Below are 26,355 nucleotides of genomic sequence, written 5' to 3'. Positions count from 1 at the left end.
TAAATGTAAGAAACCAAATCCAGGAAATTTTCCCAGACCTTGTAGATCAGCACCTCAAAGAGCCTCATTCCTCAAACCCCAATTATTTATTACTTGCTCTTTGGTCTTCCCAAATCTGTCTTACACAGAAATTTTACTGGAAAGGCTGAGGATGCTCTGATACAGTTGAACTCTATTCTAGTGGTTATAGCACTTTTTTGGAAGCTGTGGGTTAGATTGGTCACCTCCTGGTTTCTAACCATGCTGTGATGATATCAAAGGGAGATGTCCTTTGAAAGAAAACAGTGCGCTTTTAAACAGGTACCAGACTTCCAAGTGAAAAGTGAACTTGTGCTGGCTTCCCAGTGACCTGCAGGACAAGAAGAGGAAAGGCTTCAGGCTTACCCCTTTTCCTGAGGATTTCGCATGAGCTGTTTGTCTCCCTGCCCTTGAAACTGATTTTTCAGCTCCCTGCCTTGACACCTGTGCACAGAGATGTAAAATGGAGTTGTTACAGCACCTCATTTATAAAGGGATAGGTCCCTTCTAAGATACAATCCTAAAGTAACTGGCAGTCTAGGTAATGTGTTTGTAAAGATAAATGTATACTAGCATAAGGAATAAATATTTGTAGCTTGGAATAGCTACCAGTGAGGTTTGCCACAGGCATCTTCTATAAAGAATGAAGCAGGAGATCTTGCAGTAAAAAATACTGCAGGTACATGATTAAAGACTGGACTGAGAGAATTTTTAAAGAATGAGGGGCATGTCTGCAACAGCTCCAGCAAAAATTTGTAGCTCTGCCCCCAAAAAGGGTAGAACCATCTTGGGGAGGGGGGGAAGGTCTGGGGATGGGGAGGATGATGTTTTGTTTCTGCTGGTGTCATCCTTGGAAAAATTTGGGTTGTTTTAGATGAAATCTTCTAAACCAGGCACTTTGCATAGATTAACTTTGTTGCTGATTAGCTGGAATAGTTAGTTTGGCAAAGCAAAAAGTGACTGAAAAACAAGTCTAATAAAAAGCATCAGACAAATTTAATTATATGAGTGGTAATATTTGCATGTAATGACTGCATAGTAATAACATATTACAGTATAATAACATTATGGAAATAATTTCCTCCTGCATTTTTGTGTGTGTGGTTCCAAGCCTCAGGAATAATGGACCCTTCAGCAGTAAGCCCAGTTCAGGTTGCAGTCTTGATGAAGTCTGTCTGGAATAGGTCTTATGTGTTTTCAGGTGAACTACTAAGCAATTCTCTTTGGAAGAAAAATTGAGTTTGGGGAGTGGGTGCAGAAGAGGGGTTGTGAGAGCCCCTGTGGCCCCTGTTGCTATGGAGACCTCTCTTCTTCCTGTGCTTCTGCAGAGGCGCCTTGTCTGGCATCGGCTGAGGGGCTGCTCGGATATCACCATCATGTTTTAAAAGAGAGGCGCTGGGAAAATAATGCAGTGATTTATACCTGAAATACAAGAGCCTGATGCTCTGGGGATACTGCATGCTAGAGCGTTCCTCATACACGTGCTTGGGCATTAACCAGTGTCTTTAGACATTGTGTATGTTGAGGATGTTAAAACCGATGGCTATTTAGGATGAAACTGATGGGTACCAGTCATTTTACTGTCTGTTGTCCCTGTGTGGACACTTTAATGACAGCTGGGAACCAGAGCTGTTTAACTAAGTGACTGGATGTCTGATCTGCCTTTTTTATTTTTTTGTATTAAGCTGTTTATTTCCCTTAGCCTTTTCAGAGGAGCATTAGCTGTAACCGCTTTGGGACTGTGTCAGTCTGAATCAGGTGCTCCTTTGTGCCTTTTGGCTTTCCCTAGTTTTTAGTTTAAATGTTTTCCTGTAATTTTCAGCCTGACTCCAGTTTGGTGAAGGTACAGCCAGCCTGTCCTCCTTTTACAGATCTGTCTTATCCCGAAAGGTACCCCATTTCTTAATTCTTAATTTCTTAATTAAAACCCCCTTTTCAGCATCACCATCTTATTCATACGTTGAGACTCCAGATTTCTGCCTGCTCTTAGCATATAGAGCTGTTAATAAGTCTCTTAATGACAGTGGTTATGAAGATCCTGGTCCTCGGTATCCTAGTTGATCATCTGAACTGAGCCTCCAGAACATCCCTCTGACACTTCCCTGTGTGGCCAGTGCTGATACAGACTGACTATTGACCCTGTTCTTCCTCGTGAGCTATTGGGAGATCCCAGGTCTGCTTCCTTCACATCTTACATGTAAGTTACTGCGCAGTTCTTCTCCAGTGTCTCAAAGCTGGCTAGCTCTGTGCCTAGTAAAGCAACCTCCTGCCACTGCTGCTTTCTGTCCTTGGAGTCCTTTCTACTGCAGATGCATCCAGTCTGCAAGAGCATGTTCTTGCCCAGATGGATGCTGTCCTTCCCTGAGACTTGCATCCCCAGCACAAGAGCTGCTGCGGTGGAGATGAGACTATGCAAAAGTGTTCCTATAGGCCTCATCTGGGACCTTTTTATTTCTCTTTGCTGTTCCTGTTTGGCCATTCCCACCTGAAGAGTATGAGGACCAGGAACTCCTTGTACTATACGCATACCTCTACCCCCAGAAAACTGGTCCCTGAATAGATAGTCACATGTGCTGTGCTGTGGCCAGTAGCTCTGTCTGTCTGTTCCTGAACTTTGACTGCATGTTGAGCTAAACATGTTAATTTTTTTAAAAATTATTAGTTTAGCTTGTCTTTTTTTCCAGTGATTAAGATTGCTGTCCTGTGGTACTGTACCCTTTGTAAGATGCTTAGCAGTGAAGTAAAATGTAGCCTATACGAGGTAAACTGAGTGAGTGTGTGCACATGTGAGTGTGTGTGTAGAAGCAAACTCCTCTGTATCTTTGTCGGTGCAGGCTTCCAGTGCACTCTTCCATCTTGGCTGCCTCTGTTCGCTACACTCCTCTGGTTATTTAGCTTCTGCTTTTTGCCTTCTTGTTGCCTCCATCCCAGGTACACTCAGCCCCCTTGTCAGGATCAAGGGACTACCTTGCAGACCTCTTTGCATCACACCCTCTCACATCCTCTGCAGCAGTCGCTTGGCAAACACTCAGAGCAGCCTCAGCAAACTTCCACTTAGCCAAAGCATGTGGCCACCAAAGGAAACAGACCAGCCCCAGACTCACCAGTCTTGCTTGTCTTCCTGGTGTTCCTGTCTTTCCTGGGCAAAACAGCTGTGCCACCTGTCCTAATTCAGTTGCCTTTTGCTATATGTACTCCCACCACAGAGAGATAAGCATCCTATTTTGTTTGGAGTGCACAGATACCCTGTGATGGCTGAATGTAACATCCATCTGGTTTTTGCTGATACATCGTGTCTCCATCTTGTGTAGGTTAAGTCTAGGAAACCACACGTATGTGTACAGTGACACTGTGTATGGTATGTGACTACGAATCATCAGGAAATTATAGTGGGATGTTGTGACTTATACTGTTGTTTAACATGTCCATATTTTTTTTGGAGCATGTTTTAAAAGATACAGTTGTTATGTTGCCCACTCCACCTAAACATTGATGCATTAATACAAAAACGGAACATTGCAAAGAACATCATGTACAGGTCAGCAGAATTACTATAATACTTACAGAAAAAGCTGCAGAACTCAAAGGTGTATTACAGAATGCTATTTTACTTCACTTAGAAATTTTTTTGTCTATTATCCTTATTTTCATCTAGTACAGTTCTCTGGTGTTCATGCTAGCTTTGGCTAAGTTCAGTATTCTATGTCTGCAGTTTAATTCGAACAAAGAAATAAATTGCCACCACACTAAAATTTTTCTGACTGTAAAGGACAGCAAAGACATCTTTTTGTTTTACTCAGTTTTTAAAATACCATCAGCAGAAGAGAAGAATATGGTTAAAGGAGCTACTAAAACACCCATGCAGTTGGCAAAGGCTGATACTGCATGATGTGGTACCAGCCTCTGGAGACTTATATTGATTATTTTAAGCATTTAAGAATGTTAAATTGTACTTCAGGTTCCAAAGGAGCTGAAAAACACTGAACTACTCTTTGGATTCTGTTTCTCCAGAATTTCTTAGAGCATAATGTGGACAGATCTGAATAAGTAGCTGTCTCAGAATACCTTAATATTTGCTGAGGCTAATCCGATGGTTAGAGGTGATTGCTTTCTGACCAAGAACGCAGGTTACATGGTCAAAGATATCTCTGTGGGATAGGGCCTAAACCAAAGAAATTATATGTGGAAATGTCTAGGAATGGCAAATAGAGTCCTACAACCTCTGGTATCTATATACGCTTGTGGTGGTTTGACCCTGGCTGAATGCCAGGTGCCCACAAAAGCCGCTCTGTCACTCCCCTCCTCAGCTAGACAGGGGAGAGAACATAAAAGGCTCATGGGTTGAGATAAGGACAGGGAGATCACTCAGCAATTACTGTCATGGGCAAAACAGGCTCAACTTGAGGAAAATTAGTTTAATTTGTTACCAGTCAAATCAGAAAAAACATCTTCCTGCCATTCCCCCTTCTTCCTGGGCTTAACTTCACTCCTGATTTCTCTACCTCCTTAATGCGGGTTACAGTCAGGTCATGACATTGTCTCTGCCGCTCCTTCCTCCTCACACTTTTCCCCTGCTCCAGTGTGGGGTTCCCTCCCATGGGAGGCAGTCCTCCATGAACTTCTCCAACATGAGTCCTTGCCAAGGGCTGCAGTTCTTCACATGCTGCTCCAGAATGGGTCCATCTCACGGGGTGCAGCCCTTCTGGAACAGACTGCTCCAGCATGGGTCCCCTGTGGGGTCACCTGTCCTGCCAGCAAACCTGCTCCAGCCTGGGCTCCTCTCTCCATGGGTCCACAAGTCCTGCTAGCAAACCTGCTTCAGTGTGGGCTGCCCATGGGGTCACAGCTTCCCTTGGGCACCCACCTGCTCTGGCATGAGGTCCTTCATGGGCTGCCGCTGGATATCTGCTCCACTGTTAACCTGCATGGGCTGCGGGAGGATAACCTGCCTCACCATTGTCTTTACCATGGGCTGCAGGGGAGTCTCTGCTCTGGTGCCTGGATCACCTCCTTCCCCCTTCTTCTTCACTGACCTTGAGGTCTGCAGAGTTGTTTCTGTCACATAGTCCCACTCCTTTCTTCCAGTGCAGTTTTTTTGTGCAGATTTCCCCTCCCCCCCTTAAATATATTATCACAGAGGTGCTACCATTGTCACTGGTTGGCTTGGCCTTGGCCAGTGGTGGGTCTGTGGTGGAGCTGGCTGGCATTGGCTCTGTTGGATGTGGGGGAAGCTTCTGGCTTCTTCTCACAGAAGCCACCCCTGTAGCCCCCTGGCTACCAAAACCTTGCCATGCAAACACACTACAATGTTGCTACCAAGTGATCTTTTCTTCATTTAATATAATGTAGAGAGCTAACAAAGGTGCTAGCTATTTGCATAGTAGGCTGTTAATAATGTTACAATTACGTATCTTTGCATCATTGATGAACTCTTGTTACATTCTACTATGTTGAGAGAGCAGATAAGTTCACAGTTCTGAGATTCTGATGTCTGAAAGATAATGTCTTTGATTTTTGTTTGGAGGGGTGGAGGGAGACCTGGTTCAAGTCTGTCCCTGGGTGGATTAGGGTGGGTTAGGCTGCTTGCAGGCTGTCTGCAAGGCTTCTCTGTGGACTGGAAGACAGGTGGTCTTTGAGTTTGCTTCAGTCTTCAGTCAAGGCCATCTTCATATATTGTGTGGAAGTCTAATATATATAATTATATATATATATCTCATAATACTAGTCTGGAAGAATGAGACCACTCCTTTTTTTAATTGTTGAAAACTGACTCTGTGGGCTTTCTGACCCGTATATCCAGCTACAGTGTGAAAGCAGGTTATCTCTGATACTGGTGTGGCAGCCTGGGGTGAGATGGCTTTATGTCTTACATTGCTGCAGGGTAGAAAGAATAGGTAAACCCAAGCAATAAGAATAGCCTGAATATAAACTGATACTGCACATATCATAGTGCAAATAAATGGCTCTATGCAGTCTGTGTTGGAGCCTCAGGTGGCAAAAACGCTATTGCATTTCCATATATTCTCAGTTACTAGCATAAAGTACAGCATGATCTGTATAAGGTAGCAGCAGCTCTTCAAATGAAGTATGTTTTATTTTATTTAAGGAATAGAATTTCTCAAATTATTTTATTTTAGACATGGACTTGATGTGTTGGGCTTTACCACTGACTTATCCAGGCACACTAAAGAAGAACCTACTTTTGCTGTGCAGCAAATGAAATCTGTTTATCTACTCGTCTTTTAAAGATGTGTTTTCTGGGAGAGATAGGAAGGCTGGCCTTTTGGGATAATTTGCTGTTTAAAGAAAGAAAGAAAAAAAAGCAGTATCCATCTTTGTACACATTTTTGCTTTGCGAAGTAATAGTTGAGGTTATTTACCTAATACATTACCTGTCATATCTAAGAGCAAAGCTTTTATCTGGTGTCTCTTATTCAGGCAATATGCTAGGTAATTTGTATGTTCTCATTTGTAAGCCCATGTTTACTTGCATTCGTTTACATAAACCTGCTTTAAATGATCACTCGTTACTCAGTGTCAGGACCTCTCTTCAGATTAAAATGAAATTAATGTTCAAATGGTCTTTCACACCTGATGAAGTACCAACCATCCTGTGGTGGGGAGGCACTTGAGCTACGAAACTACCACACCTTGGATACAAGCATATTGGCATAGTGTGCTGAGTTTTTTTGGTGCCTGGCTTTATTAAGTGACAGGTGCTTTAATCAGTTTAATCTCATAGCACAATCATTGCTCTTGAGCTTTGATACCTTTATCATTAAACTTGTTTAACATCTTCAATTTCACACACACAAGTGATTGCCACCAACAGAAAAAAATCTCCCCTTCTTTCCTCTGCCTTCTCCAACCTCTTGTTTCGTAACCTTTAGTTTAAACACTGAGAAAAGAACAAGACTTGGTGAATATCCAAGTAGGCAATAGCTATTTAAATATCTGATAAGAATCTCAATTGTTTATGTAGACAAAGTGTGGCAATGAGTGTTGTGCAGCTCTTACACCTGATGAGGTATGCTCCAGGCAGCACTGAGTGTTGTATGTGTGGGAAACAGGGCATTTGAGTTGGTCCTGATTAAAAGTACTATTTTTACTAGGGAAGAGCATGGTGAAAGTCATTATCAGCCTTATCATCTTCACCATTACCACCCGCTGCACTGGCAAGGGCAACAAGTGGAGAACATTTGTCTTGAGACCCCATTGCTTCCCCTCCATGTCACCACAGGGCAGAGTTTTTCGTATTACCCTTCTCTCTCTCTTTCTCCCCTTTGTTTTTTTAATCTCCAAATTAACTTTGAAGTCCATGTATGTCATCAGCTGTGGACACCATGAATAAAGTTTTGTGCACTTAAGCCAGTGTCAACATCCTTGGGGCAGTGAATGGAAACTGCTCAGACACCACAAAGTTTCCAAACCTATTTCTGGTCTCTCATTCTAGACATGGCCAGGCTCAGTCTAGTCAAGACTATGTAACTTTGCTTTTTGCTGTAACAGTCTGCTTCATGTCTCTAAAGCTTCTGATTTCTAGAGTGATTTCCTTAGCTATGTCTTGAACTAATTTACTGTTCTTTTGGTTTTCCTTGACTTAATAATTTTAGTTAAGTTTTAAACTCAAGGTGAGCTTGTATTATTCATTATAGATCAATATTTGGAATTGTGCTTCCTCTACATTTGGAAGCCTTCAACATGTCTGTATAAGTTACTTTTCATTTTGCCTGAAGTTGTCTGAAGAACTTGTAATTTAGATTTCTAAAGTCCAAAGAGCAAAGGAAGCAGGAAAAGAAGCTAGAACATGTGATGGTTATAGCAGAAGGAGCAATGGTTGTGACGTGCATATATGTGCATACAACTGAAATGGTCAGAAATTGTGAGTCTTGGCTGTCCGCCCTGAGAAGCCATACAGATGTGTGTTCACCATCTCCTGAATATCAGGCTTAGGATGTGAAGCAGCAGAATCATTATCTGCTCTTGCAAAATTGGGCCATAAGTGAATTCCAAAGGTAACGTGGCTACTTAAGGAACCCTGTGATCTTAATTTCAGTACTCCTGTTTCTGGTCTCTCACTAGACAGTGGCCAGGCTGTACTTTTGGAATCTCTGGAAATCAAATTTTCTTGTACTCTTGATTTAAAAACCCCCGAACCACACACAAAAAACTCCCCACTTCTATATTGCTTCAGCTAAGTTATTTTTAAAATCAATTTCGATTTGCAAAATGATTCACTACATGGAAGAGTCTTAATTAGAAAATCCGTGCTGGCTGTTGAGTACTTTCAGTTGTTCTGATTAATTGGATACTACCACTGTGTGGAATAATTCTGCCACGACTGGGGGAGTCTTTTGAACAATTTGCTGCTGCTCAGGGGTTCCCAAAAGATTGATTATGAACTGAGACCATCACAGGAGCATGCAATAACAAAAATTATGCAATGCTTTTTGAACTCTGACAGTTAAAGCCTATAAAAAATGGAATAAAGACTGAAATCTGATTGTTGTTATGGACGTAAGTTATAGGATATTACTCTGTTCTGTGGAGAGGACAGCAGTCAGACTGAAGAGTTTCCTCACGTCTCCTTTTCCCTGTAACCTTTTGACTCTGTTTTGTTGCTAAACTCTCTGAGTACCATCAGAGATATTTTTTTGATAATTATCTTTTTGGCATGGTAACTACTGCAATAGCAGCATGTAATAGCAGTCACAGATACTAGTACTGTGTTAGCAGTCAGCAGGGAATATGAAATTATAGACCTGTACTGCAGCAATACTTACCCAAGAAACATGTGCTAGAAAGTGCTATATATTTCAGTGAAGCAGTGGGGAACCTGGGTTTGATCTTCAATATAAACGAGGAGTTTTGATTTATTGTATTTAGCTTTCTTTCACGTTAGGAAACCTGCCATAGAGACAGCTACCCCAGCTGGAATAGAGAGGGAGCTTGTCTGGTCAAACCAAAAAATTAAGCTATGTACAGGTTAAAAGTAGATCCTGTGTGAGATAGTTGCCATCTTTTTAATGTTCTCTTTCTTAAGGAGGAGGAAAGTGGCAGCATGCAATGTTTTATTTTTTTAACTGGAAGATGAAGCGATGTAGGTCTGAGATCCACCGAGAGACAGGGCAAGAGATGGGAGACAGGCACACCTGTAGCATGGCTGATAGCAGGACTCTGTGCCCAGGTCAAAGCTTGGATACAGCTGCTGGAGCCATGGGCAGGGGTTTGGGGGTCCCATATGAGGCCAGTTGGGGCCACTAAAGGCCCTCATAGTCAGTGAAATTTACTTTTACAGTTATGTGCAAAAAGCACATAAGCAAGGTTAATGTTAATATATGACATTATGTCTGTATGAAGGTATGTGTAACCCTACTATGAGTGTTAATGGCAGTGGTTAGTGCTTCTCAGAACACCTTTCTGGCTGGTAGAGGATGGCCTTCTGTTTGCCTTTCTTGCCCAATCTTTCCCAGACTCTGTCCCTACTTAAAAAGTTAAGAAAAGTGATAGGTGCAGTAGCTTGCTGAAAACTCATCAGGCAGTGCACCCAGATCTGTAACATGCTTGCCTCTCCCTGCTCTGGTCACTCAGGCCCGATAAGGAAAAAAGTGTTCTCCACTCTCTGCAACATCTTGTACCTTCTAGTAGCTGGTAAAAGAAAGCAACTGAAATCTCAGTGCAGCGGTTAGCACAAGCTGCACTGCTGAGCCAGGGCTGGCACGGCTCAAGAGGTGATGTGGGTGCTGAATCCCCCGTGCATGGGTGAGGAAACCAGCGCCTGCCACATGGCTTGCTTTCTCACTATTTATCATGGTGAGGGCTGAGACAGATTTCTGTGCTCTGTTACCTAAGCAGAGAAGTCTTACACTGGGTAACCAGTGACACAGAAAGAGCAGTGTTATGGTGAGGTGCAGGGAGAAAGGGTGTTGAAGTAGGAGAGGCTCCTTCTGCAATAGAAGTATGTGCAGGAGAAGACCGGATGGGGTTGTTATTTGGAGCCAGAATGTATTGGTGATGTTTCAGTAGGAATGAGGGAGATCCCTGTATTTTTGTTATGTCTGGAAAAGAAACATTTTGCTGATTTACTATCAATGTCTTAGGAAAATAAAGCTGCTGGCCACCCTATTTTATGGGATGTTATACCAGGTTATATGTTCTTGCATGTGTTTGTCTGGTTCATGGTAAAGGCCTTGGTTACTTTTCATGAAGGTTTTCATGGAATATTTATAGGGAAGTCAGTCATCAGAGCAAAATGTTTTCAGAACAGAATAGAACAGGTGCTCGAAAGTTATAAATGTGACTTTATAACTGGCTAACCTTTTATTTGTTTACTGCTTCTAAAAAGGACAGCAGCTGATATTTTGTTGTAACCCCTGAGCTCAGGAACTGTTGGCAGATCTGAGTTTTCCTTTATGGGTCCAACTTGGACCTCAGAACTGTAATGAAGTATGGGAGTTTGCCTTGCAAAAATGGGTAGGTGTCAAGAAACTCTGTCATGCCTAGAGCAATGGGACTGCCCATCTGTGTGGACTCAAAGAAGAGTGGAAGTATGCTGAAAGTGTTTTATGATCCTTTGCATCCAGAAGTATGAAGTCACATATGTGATTTGTGCTTAAGAAATAAGTGTTTAGACTCCTCATGGCTGTTTCTTGCAAAAAAAAATAAGCTTTGTATCATGTTGCAGTACTGAGAGGGCTTGTTTTGTAAGGATCTTATGTTCCAGCAGGTTAATGAAGTTTGGAGTGGCCTAAAGTTTCTAAAAAAAGCAATGTCAACCTGCCTTTCTAGCATTATTAGGACATTTTTCTGTGTTTGTATAGGTTTTTAATGATAAAGGAAATTTTGTTCTTAGAAAACATTGTTAAAGCTGTCAATTTGTGTATTTTCAACTTCTCAAGGGTAAAAAGGAGGTTAGAGGTTATCTTTAATCAAGTTAGTTTATTTTCAGTGTCTTATTCTTAATTCAGTTGAGTTAGCATGATCAGAACTAAGCCTTTCTTGGCCCAGTAAATATGGCAAGATTTTATTTTGAAAGGTGTGGAGTGAAGACTATGGGAGATTTCCCTAATAATTTGATTGTTATATGTTCTCTTGTGCTTTTCCAATGTGTTTTTTGCTAAAGATCATGAAAGTGTAAATCACTTTTTTCCACAAAAAGAAAAATAGAGGACTCCAGATGATCCTGCCACTGGTACTAAACAAAAATAACGCAATTGCACTGGAGTTTTACCTTCACCTGCTCTGATTGCATGCTGTGTAATACTGTGTGGAGCAAGTGCAATGATAATCCAAATAGATAAAATTAAGTTTAAAGGTTTTTAAAGTAAAGGTTTTAAGTAAATATGCTGGAAAGTGCCTATGAAAATAGCTGAGTAATATTATTCCATGCAACACAGGTGAGCTGTGTACATGCTACAGTGTTAACACAGTATTTGTCTCAATAACAGCATCACAAAGAGTCACATTAGAGTCACAAAACTTAGCTTTGAAGATTACTTAGTATTCACATTTGTCATAAACTCTGCTTTATTTTGCAGTTTGTTTACTTGCATTTCAGTAAATGTAAGAAATATCCTTCCAGGTTTGTGCTAAACCAGATAAAAAAGAGCTCTTGTAAATAATAATAGAGATCAAAGAGTACTGAACAATTCTGATGTACAAGAGAGGTCTGTCTTCAGCCTGAAAGCTTCTTTTTCTATTCCCCCCCAACTTCTGCCTCCTGTACTGTCTTTGCCTCTCATTACTTTGCAGAGCTGTGGTTCTTGTGGGTGTTTGTAGTACCGAAATGGTAACGAAATGAGATTTTTTTTCTGCTTCATCCTCTGAAAAGAGACAAAGACCTCTCTTGTAGAGCAATTCCATGAAATGTGCATGAGTACTGGAATAAAATTTTAGCAATATTTCAAATGTATTTAAAAAAACCCAACAAACAACCATAAACAATTCAAATGGGGTAAAAATGGAAAATTAGTCAGTAAATTGAGTTAATAATATTCAAAAAAGTAACACTTGGCAGAAAGAGGATACATTCAGAGAATGTCTAGTGGGTGAGAAGTAAGAAATGCAGAATAAAACTGCTGAAATAATACATGCCTTGATTTGTAGCAGTAGGTGGGTTGAATGTTTAATAAGCAGAGGTCAACGATAGAGCAACTAACATCTTGGCTATTTGTGGGTTTACTGGCTGCATCACAACAAGAAATGTTGGTTAACAGATGACTGCAGAGAACAGACATAAGAACCCTGTCAAGCTTTGCTAATGAGCATGTATTGGTATATGTGTATAGGAAAACACAGTAAGCTGTAGGTCATTTGATACAGATGCTGATTCGCCCCAATCAAACAAGTCACTGCCTGGGTGCAGTTCTCTTTCGTGGAAGAGGTAGGATATACATACATGGTTCTTCTCTCTTGTTTCTGATGGTGACTGCTGCCTTTTAATGGGGTTAGTTGTATGCTACATGTGTCTTACGTTCATTTAATTTTTGTATGCGCATGGCTAATCCATGGTAGACCTTATCAGGTTATATGTGTGTAGCAAGACAATGAAATAACTTTTTAGTTTCAGAAAATAAACTTAAAACCTAATTGTAGGTTATGTTGTCCCAGCTTTGAACCAATTTTTTTCATATTGAAAAATCATACTGAATTTTTAATATGCTAATAGACCTGAAAATCCCATATATCAGCAAAAAGATTCTTTTTGGCGGCACCTGTCAGCAAAATACAAGTTTAAAATTTTATGCGGCATATGGATGATTGATGAGGCGCTTTGTGTCATCAGTGTGCAAGGAAACATATGGCAAAGTCTTGGCAGCGTTATGGCAGGTTTCAGGGTAGCGTATCTTCTGCTGTGCCCAGCAACTTACGAAGTCCAAATATGGATTACCTAATTGTATGTCTAACACTAGGGAATTAACATGGTTGTTTTTCTGTAAGTTTCCTTTCCTTTTCTAGTAGGGCAGTCATCTGGATTCTTGGAAGGTTAAAAGAGAGCTTAAAAATTCTTTCCACACATTCAGGGGTATGTTTGGGGTGAATGCTGTGCAGTTTTATAGCTTGTCTTACCCTCTGAACTATGTTGTTGCTAGAGGGTGTTCAGACCTAGAATTTTTAAACCTTTTCTTATTGTTAAATGTCAGAAAAATGTCAGTATTTCTTCAGTTTGTGTAACTGAATCTGGCTCGCTTTACTTCAGTCAATCCTGGACACTTACATGTCTTTCTAGATTTTGAGTCATCAGTCTTGATTAGGTGATCATTGGCCTTGCTGAGGAGATACAAAACATGGATCAAGCTGAATTTCTGACTTTTTTTAATAAAAGGGAAGGGGTGAGTAATAATACTAATTTTTCATAGTGTTTTCTCTAAAGGGATTCAAATGACAAACGATTGTGGCCCATTTCACTAAGCCTAATGCTGTTCTGGGTTTAACAGTGCTTTCTTGCAGAAAATGGGCCTAGAAACAGCAGTGTTTCTTGCTGGGAGTATTTTTAGCGAAGAAAAGGGAACTGCAGTATTACAGGAGTAAAAGAAAGCAGACTGGAGAGTGGACACTACAAAAGACCTATACTGGAGTTCTGTTATAGGTTGGGGACTGTAGAAAAATGAGAGGAAATTTGGGGAGAGTCTTAATCAAGAACAGTTTTTGTAAGTCAAGTGCTTGATCAACAAAATCTCAAATTTTACTTCGGGGCTGGGTAAGTTTTAAGAAAAAATACCCAAACCAAAACACCACCCCTTGTATTCAGTAAGGCCAGAAATGTCAATGTGATCTTGACAGTGAAGCACCTTGCCTGCCCTGAGGTATCCCATGGGAACACATCTCTTCTTCCCTTTGGCAAGTTGGAATAAATCTAATTTGGCTCTCCCTTTGGCAAGTTGGAATAAATCTGATTTGGCTCTGTAAATTCATATTTCTTCAGTAAAATGCATCACTCTGGTAACTAGACAGTTTTTTTTTAATTTTATTTTTTATAGTATTTTTTCAGGTCATACTGATTTTTTCAGGTTATAACTCATGGTGTTTCAGGTTATAACTGATGGTGTTTCAGATGTGTGTCAGAGTCCCCAGCTCTACTTCCTTCTTCCTAGCAAGTATTGTTTCAGTCCATTCACAGGGCTGGGAGGAGTGGAGACAACCGTTCATTACGGTGTCAGCTGTGGAGGGAGGGAGGGGAAAAAAGCTTATTTCTAAATATAATGTAAATTAATCTCACTGTGCAGGACATATTAAGCATATGTAATTTCTGTCTGAAGACATCTGTGTATAAAGAATCAAGAGCAAATATAGCCAGTAGGTGACCTGGTGAATGGCTACATGGCAAAATTGTATAAAGAGTAAACTTTTATCTCTGATAACCTGGCACTTTGGAGAGAGGGAAGCACAGTCAAACTGATGCAGAAATGACATCAGCTATTTCTTACTTGTATAAAGCAAAAAAAAGAAAAAGTGCCATAAGACTGTGGGGTAGGCCAGAAATAATTTCTGCTCTATGAAATAGCTGTTATTATGATGGCTTTCAGCTACAAACTCTATACTTTCAGCTGCAACAGAGGATGAAAATTGATGCTAATGGAGAGGAATAATTTTTTTTAATCAGGTGTGCAAGATGGCCTCGATTACCAAGGGAAATATAAAGTCTGTCTTCCAACTACTAGTAATTACCACAGGGTTTTAAAGTTGTGCTCCTCTGTTAAGTATCATTCATTTTAAGTTGTGTGTATTTCTGCTTTTTTCAGTAAATAAGCCAGGGAAAATCAGCTAACTAGTAATTTAGTCAAATTGTCCGATTTGTTGTATACTGTCAGACAGTACAGATCTTAAATATCCACTATAATACGATACAGCACAGCAACTAAATTATTTTATGTTTTGTCTTAATATCTTGAGTGAACAACTGGAAAAGTATTAGATACAGAAAAAACTTAATTTTGCACAACTACAATGTTATGGACCATGTCTGTGTTGCATTCGGTCTGGTAGCATTTTGTATGGGTATAGGCGTGAAAGCAGGAGGGAGCAGGACTCTTGAACAGCACAGGAGGTTGTCAGGACCAGAGTGGAAGGCAGAAGGTTGTTCCTGTCTGCTGTGGGTGCTGGAGCAGCTTACAGCTCAGGGCAGATGCTGGAGTGGCTGTAAAAGACCTAAGTTTTTCCACAGCCTCACAACTGCAAAACTGTCAAGTCTCCTCCTGGATCTGACCTTGGCATGTTGTGCAGAGAGGACAGGGGTCCTTCAGGTTTCTCCTGGAAGAACCTAGTAGGGACTGGGGCTGGCCTTCTAAATGAAGCAAAGCTGAGCCACATCTGTGATGTGAAAAGTCACATCTTAATAATCACATCTCCTTAACAGCACCAGCACGCCTGCGTATGAATTGCAGGTGCATGTGGGCAAAGTCAGACAAAACAGAAGCATTTGTCTGGACGTACATATGAGGCTACCAACAGAAGTGGCTACAGGCTTTTTACAAATAAACATTGCTACTTAAAAACGAATCTTGAACATACTTGTTCCTTGTGTTAAGACTGCTATTTACAATTAGATTCAGCACAGCAGTCAGGGAAGCTGAAGTCAGTTGCTGTGTTGCTCGACATCCCCTTGTGTAAGAAGTACCACTATTGCATCCCTTCAGTCATTTCTTGACATACAGGTTCAAAATGGCCCTTTTCTTTATAAAACAAATTACAAAAGCTGTTCCTCTTCTACTAAGGAAGATGAAGAACAGAGAGATGGGCTGTTCAGAAAAATTGCCTACTTTGCTTGCATCACAGGCCCTGTAGTGTTTCAGTAATGACATCAGATTTGCTCTTTGAGGATTGTCATGGATTAACCCTACCCAGTTAGCAACTAAGTACCTGTCTCTGTGTGATGGGGAGGAGAATCAGGGAAAAAAGTAAAACACGTGGCGTGCGATAAGAGCAATTTAATAATTGAAATAAATAAAAAAAAATAATGAAAAGGAGACAGGAGTAAGATCCAAGGGAAAAATCCCAGTGATGCATAATACAATTGCTCACCACCTGCTGACTGATGCCCAGCCAGTCCCTAAGCAGCCATTGGCAGGCCGTAGCCAAATTCCTCCAGTTTATATACAGAGCATGACATTCCATGGTATGGAATATCCCTTTGGCTAGTTTGGGTCAGCTGTCCTGGCTTCTTGTGCATCTCCTCACTGGCATAGCATGGGAAACCTGAAAAATCCTTGATTTAGAGTAAGCATTACTCAGCAACAACAAAAACATTAGTGTGTTGTCAACGTTATTTTCATACTAAATCCAAAAGCCAGCATTGTACCAGCTACTAAGAACAAAATTAACTCTATCCCAGCTGAAACCTGGACAGGGGAACTGGCACAAAGCCTGGTGTAAGAAAGGCCACATGTTTTACCAGATGTGATACTTGGTTGGCAAAGGAGATGTAGGATCCAGTACTTCTGCTAATGATGATGTGGACATCCAATGTTTTTACCTCTTCTGTATCTATTTCCTTAATTTCAATTTCCTGCATATAAAACCATCATGGGGGTCACGTAAAGTCCTTGGGTTTAAAAATTTTCGGTTATATTTTTTCAGTAAGTAAAACAAGCTTGTCCCATAGGCACTGTGATTTAAAAAGTTAATAACTGAAAAGATTTATATTCCTTTTATGATTACAGAAGTAAATGTGGATATTCCTAGCTTAGGTTCCAAAGGTAATGCTATACAGTGGTCACATTTTCTTGAAATGGGAACAGTCCAAGGTCCTGATGTTGCAGATGTAAATTCTTTAAACTTTTTTCCTTCCAAGGAGCTTAAAGAGTTTCAGGGTCTTTGAGGACATTGGTTTTAAATTAGAGGCAAGGAATTCAACAAGTCAAGTGTACTTCAAAATAAGCAGGTTTAGTTATTTCCTTGATTTGCTGAAATGATCATGGTGGCTGTTGGAAGGACTGTAGTTTATTGAAAGGGAGAAAATTATTGTTCGTGCCCAGAAATTCTGTCCATTTAACAAGATAGCAACTACAAAAAGTGAGGTGGGAGAAAGTGGCAGTGGGTATGAAGAACTGGAGAATTATCAGCCCAGCACTTTCTTATCTCCATTCAGATAGGTATATCTGAGAGAAACAATATATCCAAGACTTTAGCATGATGCAGTTACTTTAGAATCTGCTTACAGACAGTAGATTTATAAAATACTGAGGACAAGAGTAAAAAACATCACAAATGGAATTACGTTAATGATCATTTCCCATAGTAATTTTGACATTACAAATACCATCATATCACACAAGTTAGGCTTGCTGTAAGAAAAGTTTTGTGTTTTAATTATGTTTTCTTATATTACATGATACATGTTTTCTAACTACACTCCATCTTCACAACTTCACTTCATGGTAGCTGCTGCCAGTGGATTGTGTAGGCAGGTATTGGCCTTGGACTAGTCCTAGGCAATACTGCAACAAAAGTCAATGACTTACCTGTTCCTGCAAGGAAATCTTACGTTTACTTTCAGGGACTAAGCTGCTATGCATAACTAGCTTTTTCCCTAAAATGTTTTCTACGTTGTAACTGTACACTTTCTTGTGAACAGAAAGATGTAGACAAGTATCACACTCTAAAGGACTTGCAATATAATTTACATCTATGCTGAAACGCTCTACAGGTAACTACTTTGTACTGGGCAAATTCATGCTTGATGTAGTTCAGTTGGGCTGAGTTTGGTGACCAGAGCTCCATACTTATAAATATTTTACATAATTATACTTCTAAATCAATACTTATGGTGTAAGTAGGAACGTGTGAATGAGAACTCTTAAGAATAGGAGTGAGAACATTACCTTAAAATTAAGCTCACTTATTTTATGAAGGAAAAAATTGTTTGGTATATAGCAAACCTTGTTTCAAGGTAGTTCTCTTGCAGCAGACACTTCATCTTGGATATAAAATGTTTGGTTGCACATGTGCACAAAGCAAAAATGAAAGAAATGTTAAAACAAAAAATGAAATTATTGCCCAGTCTTTTTTAACTGGAGTGCAGTTGTTATTTTATCACTGAATTCTGAAGTTGGTAGCTAGAATGTTAAGAAAGATTGGATTTGGTTTCAGGAAGTTTACTTCTTGTTTTTGTTTTGTGGCTTTTTTTTATCTATACAGGCAATTCTGTCAGTCTGATGGCTATACTTTTTAAACTTAAGGGTACTTGATAGCTAGCTATCATAGGTTGCCAAAAATGTTTCCAGTGAACTGCTTTTTGAGTGAGGTTTTTCTTTTAAAAGTGTTAAGTTCTGCAGAAAACACCTTCTTCAAAATACCTCAGAAAATAATAAAAAAGAAAGAGTTTGAGGGTTAGGAATGTAATAATCCTGGGTTTTCAACAAGAGAAGTTTTTTCTGTTTACCGTATTGACAGAACCTGTGACTTTCAGTTGTTTTTAATGGAAAGTTTTAATGGCTAAAGCCCAGTTTCTAATCTTTTTCATTGCTTCCTGCTTTTTTTTTTTTTTTTTTTTTTTTATATGAAGAGGGCTGCCAGCTCCTTCCCTGTAACACTGTGTGAAGCGTGAGTGGGGTACGCAGAGGCTTTCTGCTGGGAAGGCTGGCTGGATCCTGAGAACCCCTGTCTGGATGGGAGGGAAACCAGCAAGCAAAGGAAGGCAGGCTGTGGGGAGGAGGGTTTTGCTAGAGTGTGGACCTTGTTTTGATTCAATTACGTGCTAATTAGTGTTAACAAAAAGGTAAGATGAATGTCATGCCCAGCTAATGGATTGGGTTCCATGAGTTAATTGACAAAGAGCACTATTTCTTCTTTTTTTTTATTTTAATGACTGCATAGCACATGCATTCATTTTAGGTAACAGTCTCTGGTTTCTATGGGGATCGTCCTTCTGCTTGTTAAAGGTACTATTAAGAATCTTTCATGTTATTTGAGTTATTGCTAAGAGCTAGTATTTTAAAACTATCTCAGCTGTAGATGCCTACATGAATACTTTGTGTCTGGCAACGAAATCTGAGGAGGGTACAACTTGGAATAAGAGCAAAATTTTTTTTTGCTTGTTTGAATCAGGCTAATGCAGCCTGATAACATTTCATGCTCAGAGAGTGTTACTCCTTGCAGGTACAGTGAACTTGAAACACCATAAAGGCTAGAAGAACATCTGGGCAGCATGCTGTGTTGGACTGTTGTATTTACTTTCTCAATGTACTTCTGTGCAGCTTCATGTACTGTGTGGCTGCTTATCTGTGATATTTCTCTCAATTAAAAATAATGTAGGGGATGACTGGAAACAGCTGTCCTTCTATCTGAGCACAGTGGAATTGCTGTGTGGCAAGGAGGATAAAATGAACTCGGTTTGACCTTGTTTAGCAGGCTTTAAGCGTGTTTGTTTCTAACGTGAAAAGAGCTGCTACTCATGCAGTGGTTACCTTTAGTATTTCCTCTTCCTCATATTACTTGGAGAAATTTTCAGAGGCACAGACAAGCTGAATACTTATCTCCTGCTCGTTCAGTCTGTGTACTGAGAAGGTTGTCAACTAACGTCAGGTGTAGTAAGGGTTTTACATAAACATAGCTTGTTGTCTGAGAAGACCAAAGATACACTTCTTAAATGAAAAACAATTAATCTCTTGCTTTTAATGATGGAATTCTGTGCAGCCAGTATGGGATATGCTTTGTCACATGTGATTGTTTGTATGTGACACTCATGTCCCAGGCAGTATTGACTTACAGGAAACTTTCCAGCTGCTAGTTCACTCCAACTTCCCTGGATGCCTCCTAGCTTCCCAGTCCAGTTTGAATCCAAGGTTGTAGCCCAAGAGATGTTATCCAGCAGAAACACCTCAGAGCCTAACCCATGGTAGAAAGTGACAGCTTTGCCCCACCAGGAGGATGTGCAACAGCCTAGTACAGTTCTAAGCCAAGGAAGATACTGGTGTTAGACTAGTGTCTTTCACGGGTTGGACAGTGAATGACTAATACGTACAGAACATAAAAGTGCCTCTAGACATTGTGAAAAGACTCAGAGTGTAATTGCTATAATGCTTGTTGAATTACTTTGTTGCCTGGAACGTTGTTATCCTTTTCCAAGGAAAGGAGTTGCTGGGGAAAGGTGAGTAGCAATGAAATGGGAAATGTATACAGTTTTGTTCTGAAGCTTCTTAATATTTAATGCTGTGCAAAGTTTCTGGTGTAATTTTTTCTCTGAGTGGGTAACTTTGAGATGTATGAAGGGAAATACTTGATTTGAAGGCATCAGTAGAAAGATCTACCAGTCTATGTTGAAGCTGATCTGGTTCATCAGAGGAGCTTATTAATACACAAGTTACTGATAGTTGCAAGTGGAAAAAGAATGTTTCCCTGAGGGATATCCACTCACTAATTTTCCACTGTTCCAAGTGGATATTTCTGTCTGCTTATCCTTTTTTTCCCCCTTCAGGCTCTGACTTTGTCTCTCTAAAGAGTTCTTCCTCATCTTAGAACCTTTCGGGTTTTGTTTTTTTTTTTTTTTAATGCTTCATTCTTTCCACTTGCATGTAGTATCAGTCAGCTGATGTATAAATGACAATATGACATAATTTGTAGAAGCAATTCAACAGCTGAGAGTCTGGAGTCTTGAATGAAGTTCCTCTGTAGGACCCTGAAGAATAGTTCAGAAGTTCTCTAGCAGCTTCTCTTCTGAAGTATTTATGAAAAACCCTCTGATTTATTTTATTTTTACATTCTTCATTTATATTAATTCTAATGGAGGTGAAACTTGCTTTGGAAGTAAGGTTATAAAATCAATGCAATTCAAACCAGATGAAAGATTTAAATTAGACAAAACCAAACCCAACCAAACAAACCCCCCCAGCTTCTCCCCAACTCCAGGGCATTGTAATAATGTATCATTACTATGTGAGAAATACTTTAATAACTGGAGAGTTAGAGATATTTTTGAAAGCAAGTGGTTTGACTGAGTATCTCCTAGCAACTTAGGAAGCTTTAAATACAACTGATTGAATACTGCCTGTGGAAAATATCATCAAGCCCAAAGCACCTGCCAAAACCAGATGATGATTCCATTCTTCAAAACACATCAGATAGTAAATAGGTAACTCAATATTTTTTCACCTACCTAAAAGGAATTTGCATAAGACACATGATACAATATATAGAAAATTGAATTCCAAGTGACATTCAAGTACCGCAGACCTAAGTAGTACATCTGTGAGGTAGATTTTAAAGTTAATGCTGCATTATTACAGACGGTGCACTGTTTTATCAAGAAGCTAAACTTGACTTTCTGGTATTTCTTGGTGCTTGTCATTTGTTATACATATTGGCCATATGATCAATAATACGATCTTGCTAGCATTTTATGTGGGCAGCCTTGGGAAAACACTACTTGGCAAATAAAAGCTTAGGGTTTTTTAACTGGTTAGAGGAAAAATCAAGCTGAAGACTGGTAGTGTCAACGGAGGAAAGTGGCAGGGACTGCAGGTGATTTTTTGGTAACTCTTATCAGGAGCTTAAGATGCTGTTTTCTCTCACTGTGTATATTTGTAGGTACCCTACAAAAACACTAACAGATCTGACTGGCTCACAAATCAATTACACTTCAACTCTAAAGAGCTTCTGGTAAGTGTCAACAATAAATAGTATCAACAACATGTGGTTGTTGATATAGTCTGCAGTAACAACAACGTAACATTTTTTGGAGGTAGGAAGCTGAACTCTACTTTGCATGCTGTCCAGCTACAGCAGAGTAAATGGAGTGGTCTTGTCAAGAAATATTTTTATGTTGGTAGCTATGCTTTGGTTGATCTGGAGGTACTGCACAGTATGTCTTCAGAAGAAATAAAATAAAGGAGAATGACATTTTATTAAGATCATACTGGCCTTTACCATGTAGTTAATGCTAGTGCAAAACAACTAGCTCACACACAAGTTAGGCACCCAGCACAGCTGCGTAATTTGGTTAATGCTGAGAATTTTATTAATTCACTAATACCTGTTATTCAGGGCAATTTTTGTGTGGTGCACAGTGAACTGGATAACAAAGAATGATGGTGGTATCTCTTCAGTATGAAAATTTAAACATAGTTTAATCAAGTCTCATGCACTGAGCTCTTACATTTTATTCTTATCTTGATTTGCTGTCTGGTAAGATGATTTAATGACTGTCTATCACTTAGTGTCTTATGGAAAGAGAGGTATTTAATAAATGACATTAGAATTGATTAGCTAGGGCAGGGGTCCTCGAACTTTTTAAACAGGGGCCAGTGCGTGGATGAAGTGGCAGGCAGCCATCTGCGGCTGCTTGGTTTCCCCCCCAACCCCCGGCGGGGGGTTTCTGTAAATACCGGGGGCCGGATTGAGGACCCTGGGGGGCCGTATCTGGCCTGCAGGCTGTAGTTTGAGGACTCCTGAGCTAGGGGATAGTATAATCAAGAGATACGTGCTCCACTAGAATTTTTTCTCCATTAAAACCACTGTGAAGAACAACTAGGGGAAGTTTGTAATGTATGTTCGCTTTCATTTCTTTGTCAGATCATTTCATAAAAGAATGAATGCTTTCTGAAAATAACTCTGATGCCTTGTAAGTCTAAAAAGAATACTCGTGAAACCTCCAAGAAAACTTTCCATGTTTTTGTGCTGGTTTTATTTTTATGCGACAAACATTTAGCTGAAACATTAGGAATGTTTCAGTTTCAGTTGGGCAGCTTGCTTAGAAATAGATGATCTGCGTGTATCCTTAAAAAGTGTGCTTCTAACTTGCTCTGGTTGCCTTGATCATTCATCTGCTGCCTTCCAGTTTTAACACACTTTGAAAGTTTATATTTCCTATCGCTTTCAGTGTCCAAAGGTGGTGCTAAAATGTTCCAGTGTTAGGTGCTGGAGCCTGAGCCAAAAGGGTGCCTGCGGAGACACGGGTGGCAAGCCAGGACCGGGTTACGTGATGTAGAATGTGTGTGCTAGCAGAGATCCTCCTGCCTTCTTAGCTCTGCACTGTCTCCATGTGCTTGGGTGCCACAGCAAGTGTCTGCCACAGTGTTTGATCAGTGTAAATCTGTTGCCTCTTGGGCATCACCTGCCCTGGGAGGGTGAAGCCAGAGCCAAGAAGATGGAACAGGGAAGCCTCAATGGGCTGTCTGCTTCTCAGTGCCCTCTCCCTCCTTAAGATCACTCCCCTTTGCCCATGCAGACACAGGGGAAAGGGACTTTCAGTTTGAGCAGACCAAGGCAGACCAACAAAGAGCTGTTGCTGAGATAGCCTGTGGTGTACTTCCATGTATGTCAGGTCCATGGAGCTCACTATACTCCAGGCAGTTTGCAGTAAGTGATTAAGTAGAGGTGTGATTTTCACTGCCAGCTGTTGTGGGCAGACCTGTCTTTGGGAGGGACTTGCACTTGGACAAGGAAGCATTTCTGCGGTCATAAAGTGAATGCCTACATTTCCCTCACCTATAGTATTGTCTTTAACTAGTATTAATTGGAAGTGGCAAAAGTTCTGACAATTGTGGGTGTTTTATGACTTTCAAGATAAGACTTAATATTCAGTTAATCTTCATTTTTGCTCAGTTCTGTTAAGCCTTTTTTTCCCTACTAGCACTTCTTTTTTTTTTAAAAAAATATAAACCCCAAACATTTTGCTAAAGACAGTTTTTTAAAGAGAAAAAGAATCCTATATTCTGAGTGTGAGTTTTCTGGCACCTTGGTATACATTAGAAGGGGCCCAGAGCTGCATGCAGTAAAAACAGATGGCTGCATTTACTCTTGTGCTGTTGCTGTGTAAGTTAAAATCGTAGGGAAATTTGTGATGGAAAATTTGTTTCTGTGATAGGATATTTCTGAGATCTGGCTAGAATAAGCTACAACAATAGAGGAAAAATACTGTCGTAGCTAATGCTGGTTTCTCTCTGTACTTCTGTTTCACTGCCATCCATTCACCCTATTTGTAACATATGTTTAGGGCTTGAATATCCAAAACAGTGGGTTGCATTCTGTGTGTACTTTTGTAAAGTTATGTGAATAGAGTCTTTTTTTTTTCCTGTCCCATTTGTTTAATTACATGTTATTATGTATATATAGAATCTCTTGGGGAAAAAAAACCCCAAAACCAAAAGACAAATTTCTTCTGGATGTGGCTTCACACAGGCCTGTCTGTGCCAATGAAGTGGCCAGTGGAAAGAAGAGCAAGCTGTTGTGATTCATGTGCACACAAAGACAAACAGATTAAACCCATTTATTTAGATTTATGTTTTATTTACACTTATATTTTAATCTTTAAAAAAAGTTACGGAGCCAACATAAGCATCTAAAGACATTGTTTGGATATCCTGCTTAGGCATTTGCCTCTGAAATTCCCGAATTCATTCATTCCTCTAAGCTGGGAGGAGGTAGTTGGGAAGTAGTTTTTTCCAGTCATCTGATTTATAAAGCCACTAGCCATTACAGACTTTTTGAGTAGTGTGATGGTTCAAATCAGTGACTTCTGGCACAAAGAAGTATTTGAATTGCAGTATTAGGGAACATTCAGATCTGTTAAAATTGTTGTTGTGTTTTGGGGCTGGTTGTTTCTTTGCTTGTTTGGGGGGTTTTGTTTATTTTTTTGCTTTGTTTAGCCTTCCTATCTCTGTTTGCAGGTAACATCATGGTGCTGTGGTCAACTTGCAGAACATCGGTACTTAAATCTGTAACAAACCGATTCATTAAGAATTTGGCCTGCTCGGGGATCTGTGCCAGCCTAGTCTGTGTGCCTTTTGACATTGCTCTTAGTGCCAGTCCACACTGCTGCTGGTGGATCTATACGATGCTGTTCTGCAGAATTGCCAAGTTCCTGCACAAAGTCTTCTGCTCAGTGACCATCCTTAGTTTTCCAGCCATTGCTCTTGACAGGTAAGAGAGCAAATGTGCCTATATCCCTGGTTTTTCTTTCTTCTTTCTCCCTTTGAAACAGTTTTCTCCCTTTCATATTGGTCTTGCTCTTGTTCCAGTGCTCTGCTCACAATGTGCAGCTTCTTTCTAGAATTTATTGGGATTTATATTCTTCTCTAACATTAAAAGCCTTTATTTTTCAGTTTACTCTGGTATCTCTGGACATTTAAAGGACTTTGAGTCAATAGATCTGTCTTCAGAGAAGTTTTTGTCCTTTCTTTCTTCCCATTAGTAATTTTTGTTGAGTAATGGAATTTGAAAGCAGACAACTTTAGACTACAGACAAGGTGCACTTTTTTAACTGTGGAAGTTTAACTGTGGAAGCCATTGCCTGTTAGAAGAATTTACCAATGCCTGAGGTAGATTGTCTGTCAGTTTCAAATTTCAAATGTAGATTTGTTTAAAAAAAACCCAAACAATATTAATACAGCCAGAATGAATTCAGAGAGGTTTTGTACATAGATAAGTCTAAACCAAAAGTGGCCCTTTGGACTGTCTTAAGTTTTTGGATTCCATTAATTTTGCTTATTGTCATTAGTGGTCACTGATCCCACCTAAATGCACAGCTCTATCATCTGGACAGTAACTAAGTCAGATCTTTTTAGAGAAGCGTAGATACTGGTTTAATACAGTAAAACAGTGGATTTATACAAGTTAGATAAAATTGTTAGTCTGTTATTGTGTCTCACCACAGAATAATTATCTCTACAAAAAGAAACTGTATACCTAATAAAGTGATATGTCCCTTACTTTAGTGTTAACGTCTCGATAAATGCAGTATCACCATCTGTAATGCATGCCAGTGTTGCTGCTGGAACAGCATATAATTTCCCCTTCACCAGTAAAATTTGTGATTTTCCTCACAAAAAGTGCAAATGGTTACTGATAATAATGATAAGTGTAAAAGGATAGGTCTCTCGTGAAAATTCGGTGAGCTTAAGTCTACACTAGTAAGCAGACAATGAATCAGTGCCTGAAATTTGAAGTGCATGTCAGAGATGCACTTTTTTTTTTGGTGCTCACAGAATGTTCAGTGTTTGACTACTCTTTTGCTTAGGGCCCTGCCAACCAGAACTTGTACAAAACAAAACCCCATTGTACTTCCAGTAGATGCATACATGTAATTTGTGACCAACAGCTTTTTCCAAATATCCAGAGAAAAAAAAAATCTATCATAAAGCAGCTTTTCAAATTAACTATGGGTCTGGCCTTTCAATGTGACATACCTATACCTCCATCATGTTTTGTGAAATGTTGTGCTGTGTGCAGTATACTGTCCAGTTTACAAGAAAATGATGAAATCTTCAAAATAGTGTTCATACACATCAGCCAAAGTGATATAGTCCCAATTACTGAAAGAATTGTTCACCACTAATAATATGATCCTGAAGTTTGAATAGTCAGCTTTTTTTCTACAGACAGACCTGCAAAGGCAGGCCTTTG

The 26,355-nt window shown here is 39.9% G+C and overlaps 1 protein-coding gene across 7 annotated transcripts in view; it reads left to right on the top strand.

Moving 5' to 3' along the window:
- Positions 1-26,355, top strand: part of GPR176 (G protein-coupled receptor 176) — a 40,826-nt gene that overhangs the window by 11,276 nt on the left and 3,195 nt on the right. For 5 of the 7 annotated variants that reach the window (XM_080396448.1, XM_080396449.1, XM_080396451.1 and 2 more), the window contains one exon: positions 24,621-24,873. In XM_080396448.1, coding sequence (XP_080252574.1) covers positions 24,621-24,873 — 253 coding nt within the window. Of the gene's footprint in view, positions 1-10; positions 21,086-21,540; positions 21,613-24,620; positions 24,874-26,355 lie in introns of those variants that run through there. The other 2 variants (XM_080396452.1, XM_080396453.1) reach the window with 2 other exon arrangements.

This window comes from Falco punctatus (assembly GCF_963210335.1).
Source record: "Falco punctatus genome assembly, chromosome: 7".
NCBI lineage: Eukaryota > Metazoa > Chordata > Aves > Falconiformes > Falconidae > Falco > Falco punctatus.
This window is presented reverse-complemented; position numbering and strand designations above follow the sequence as displayed.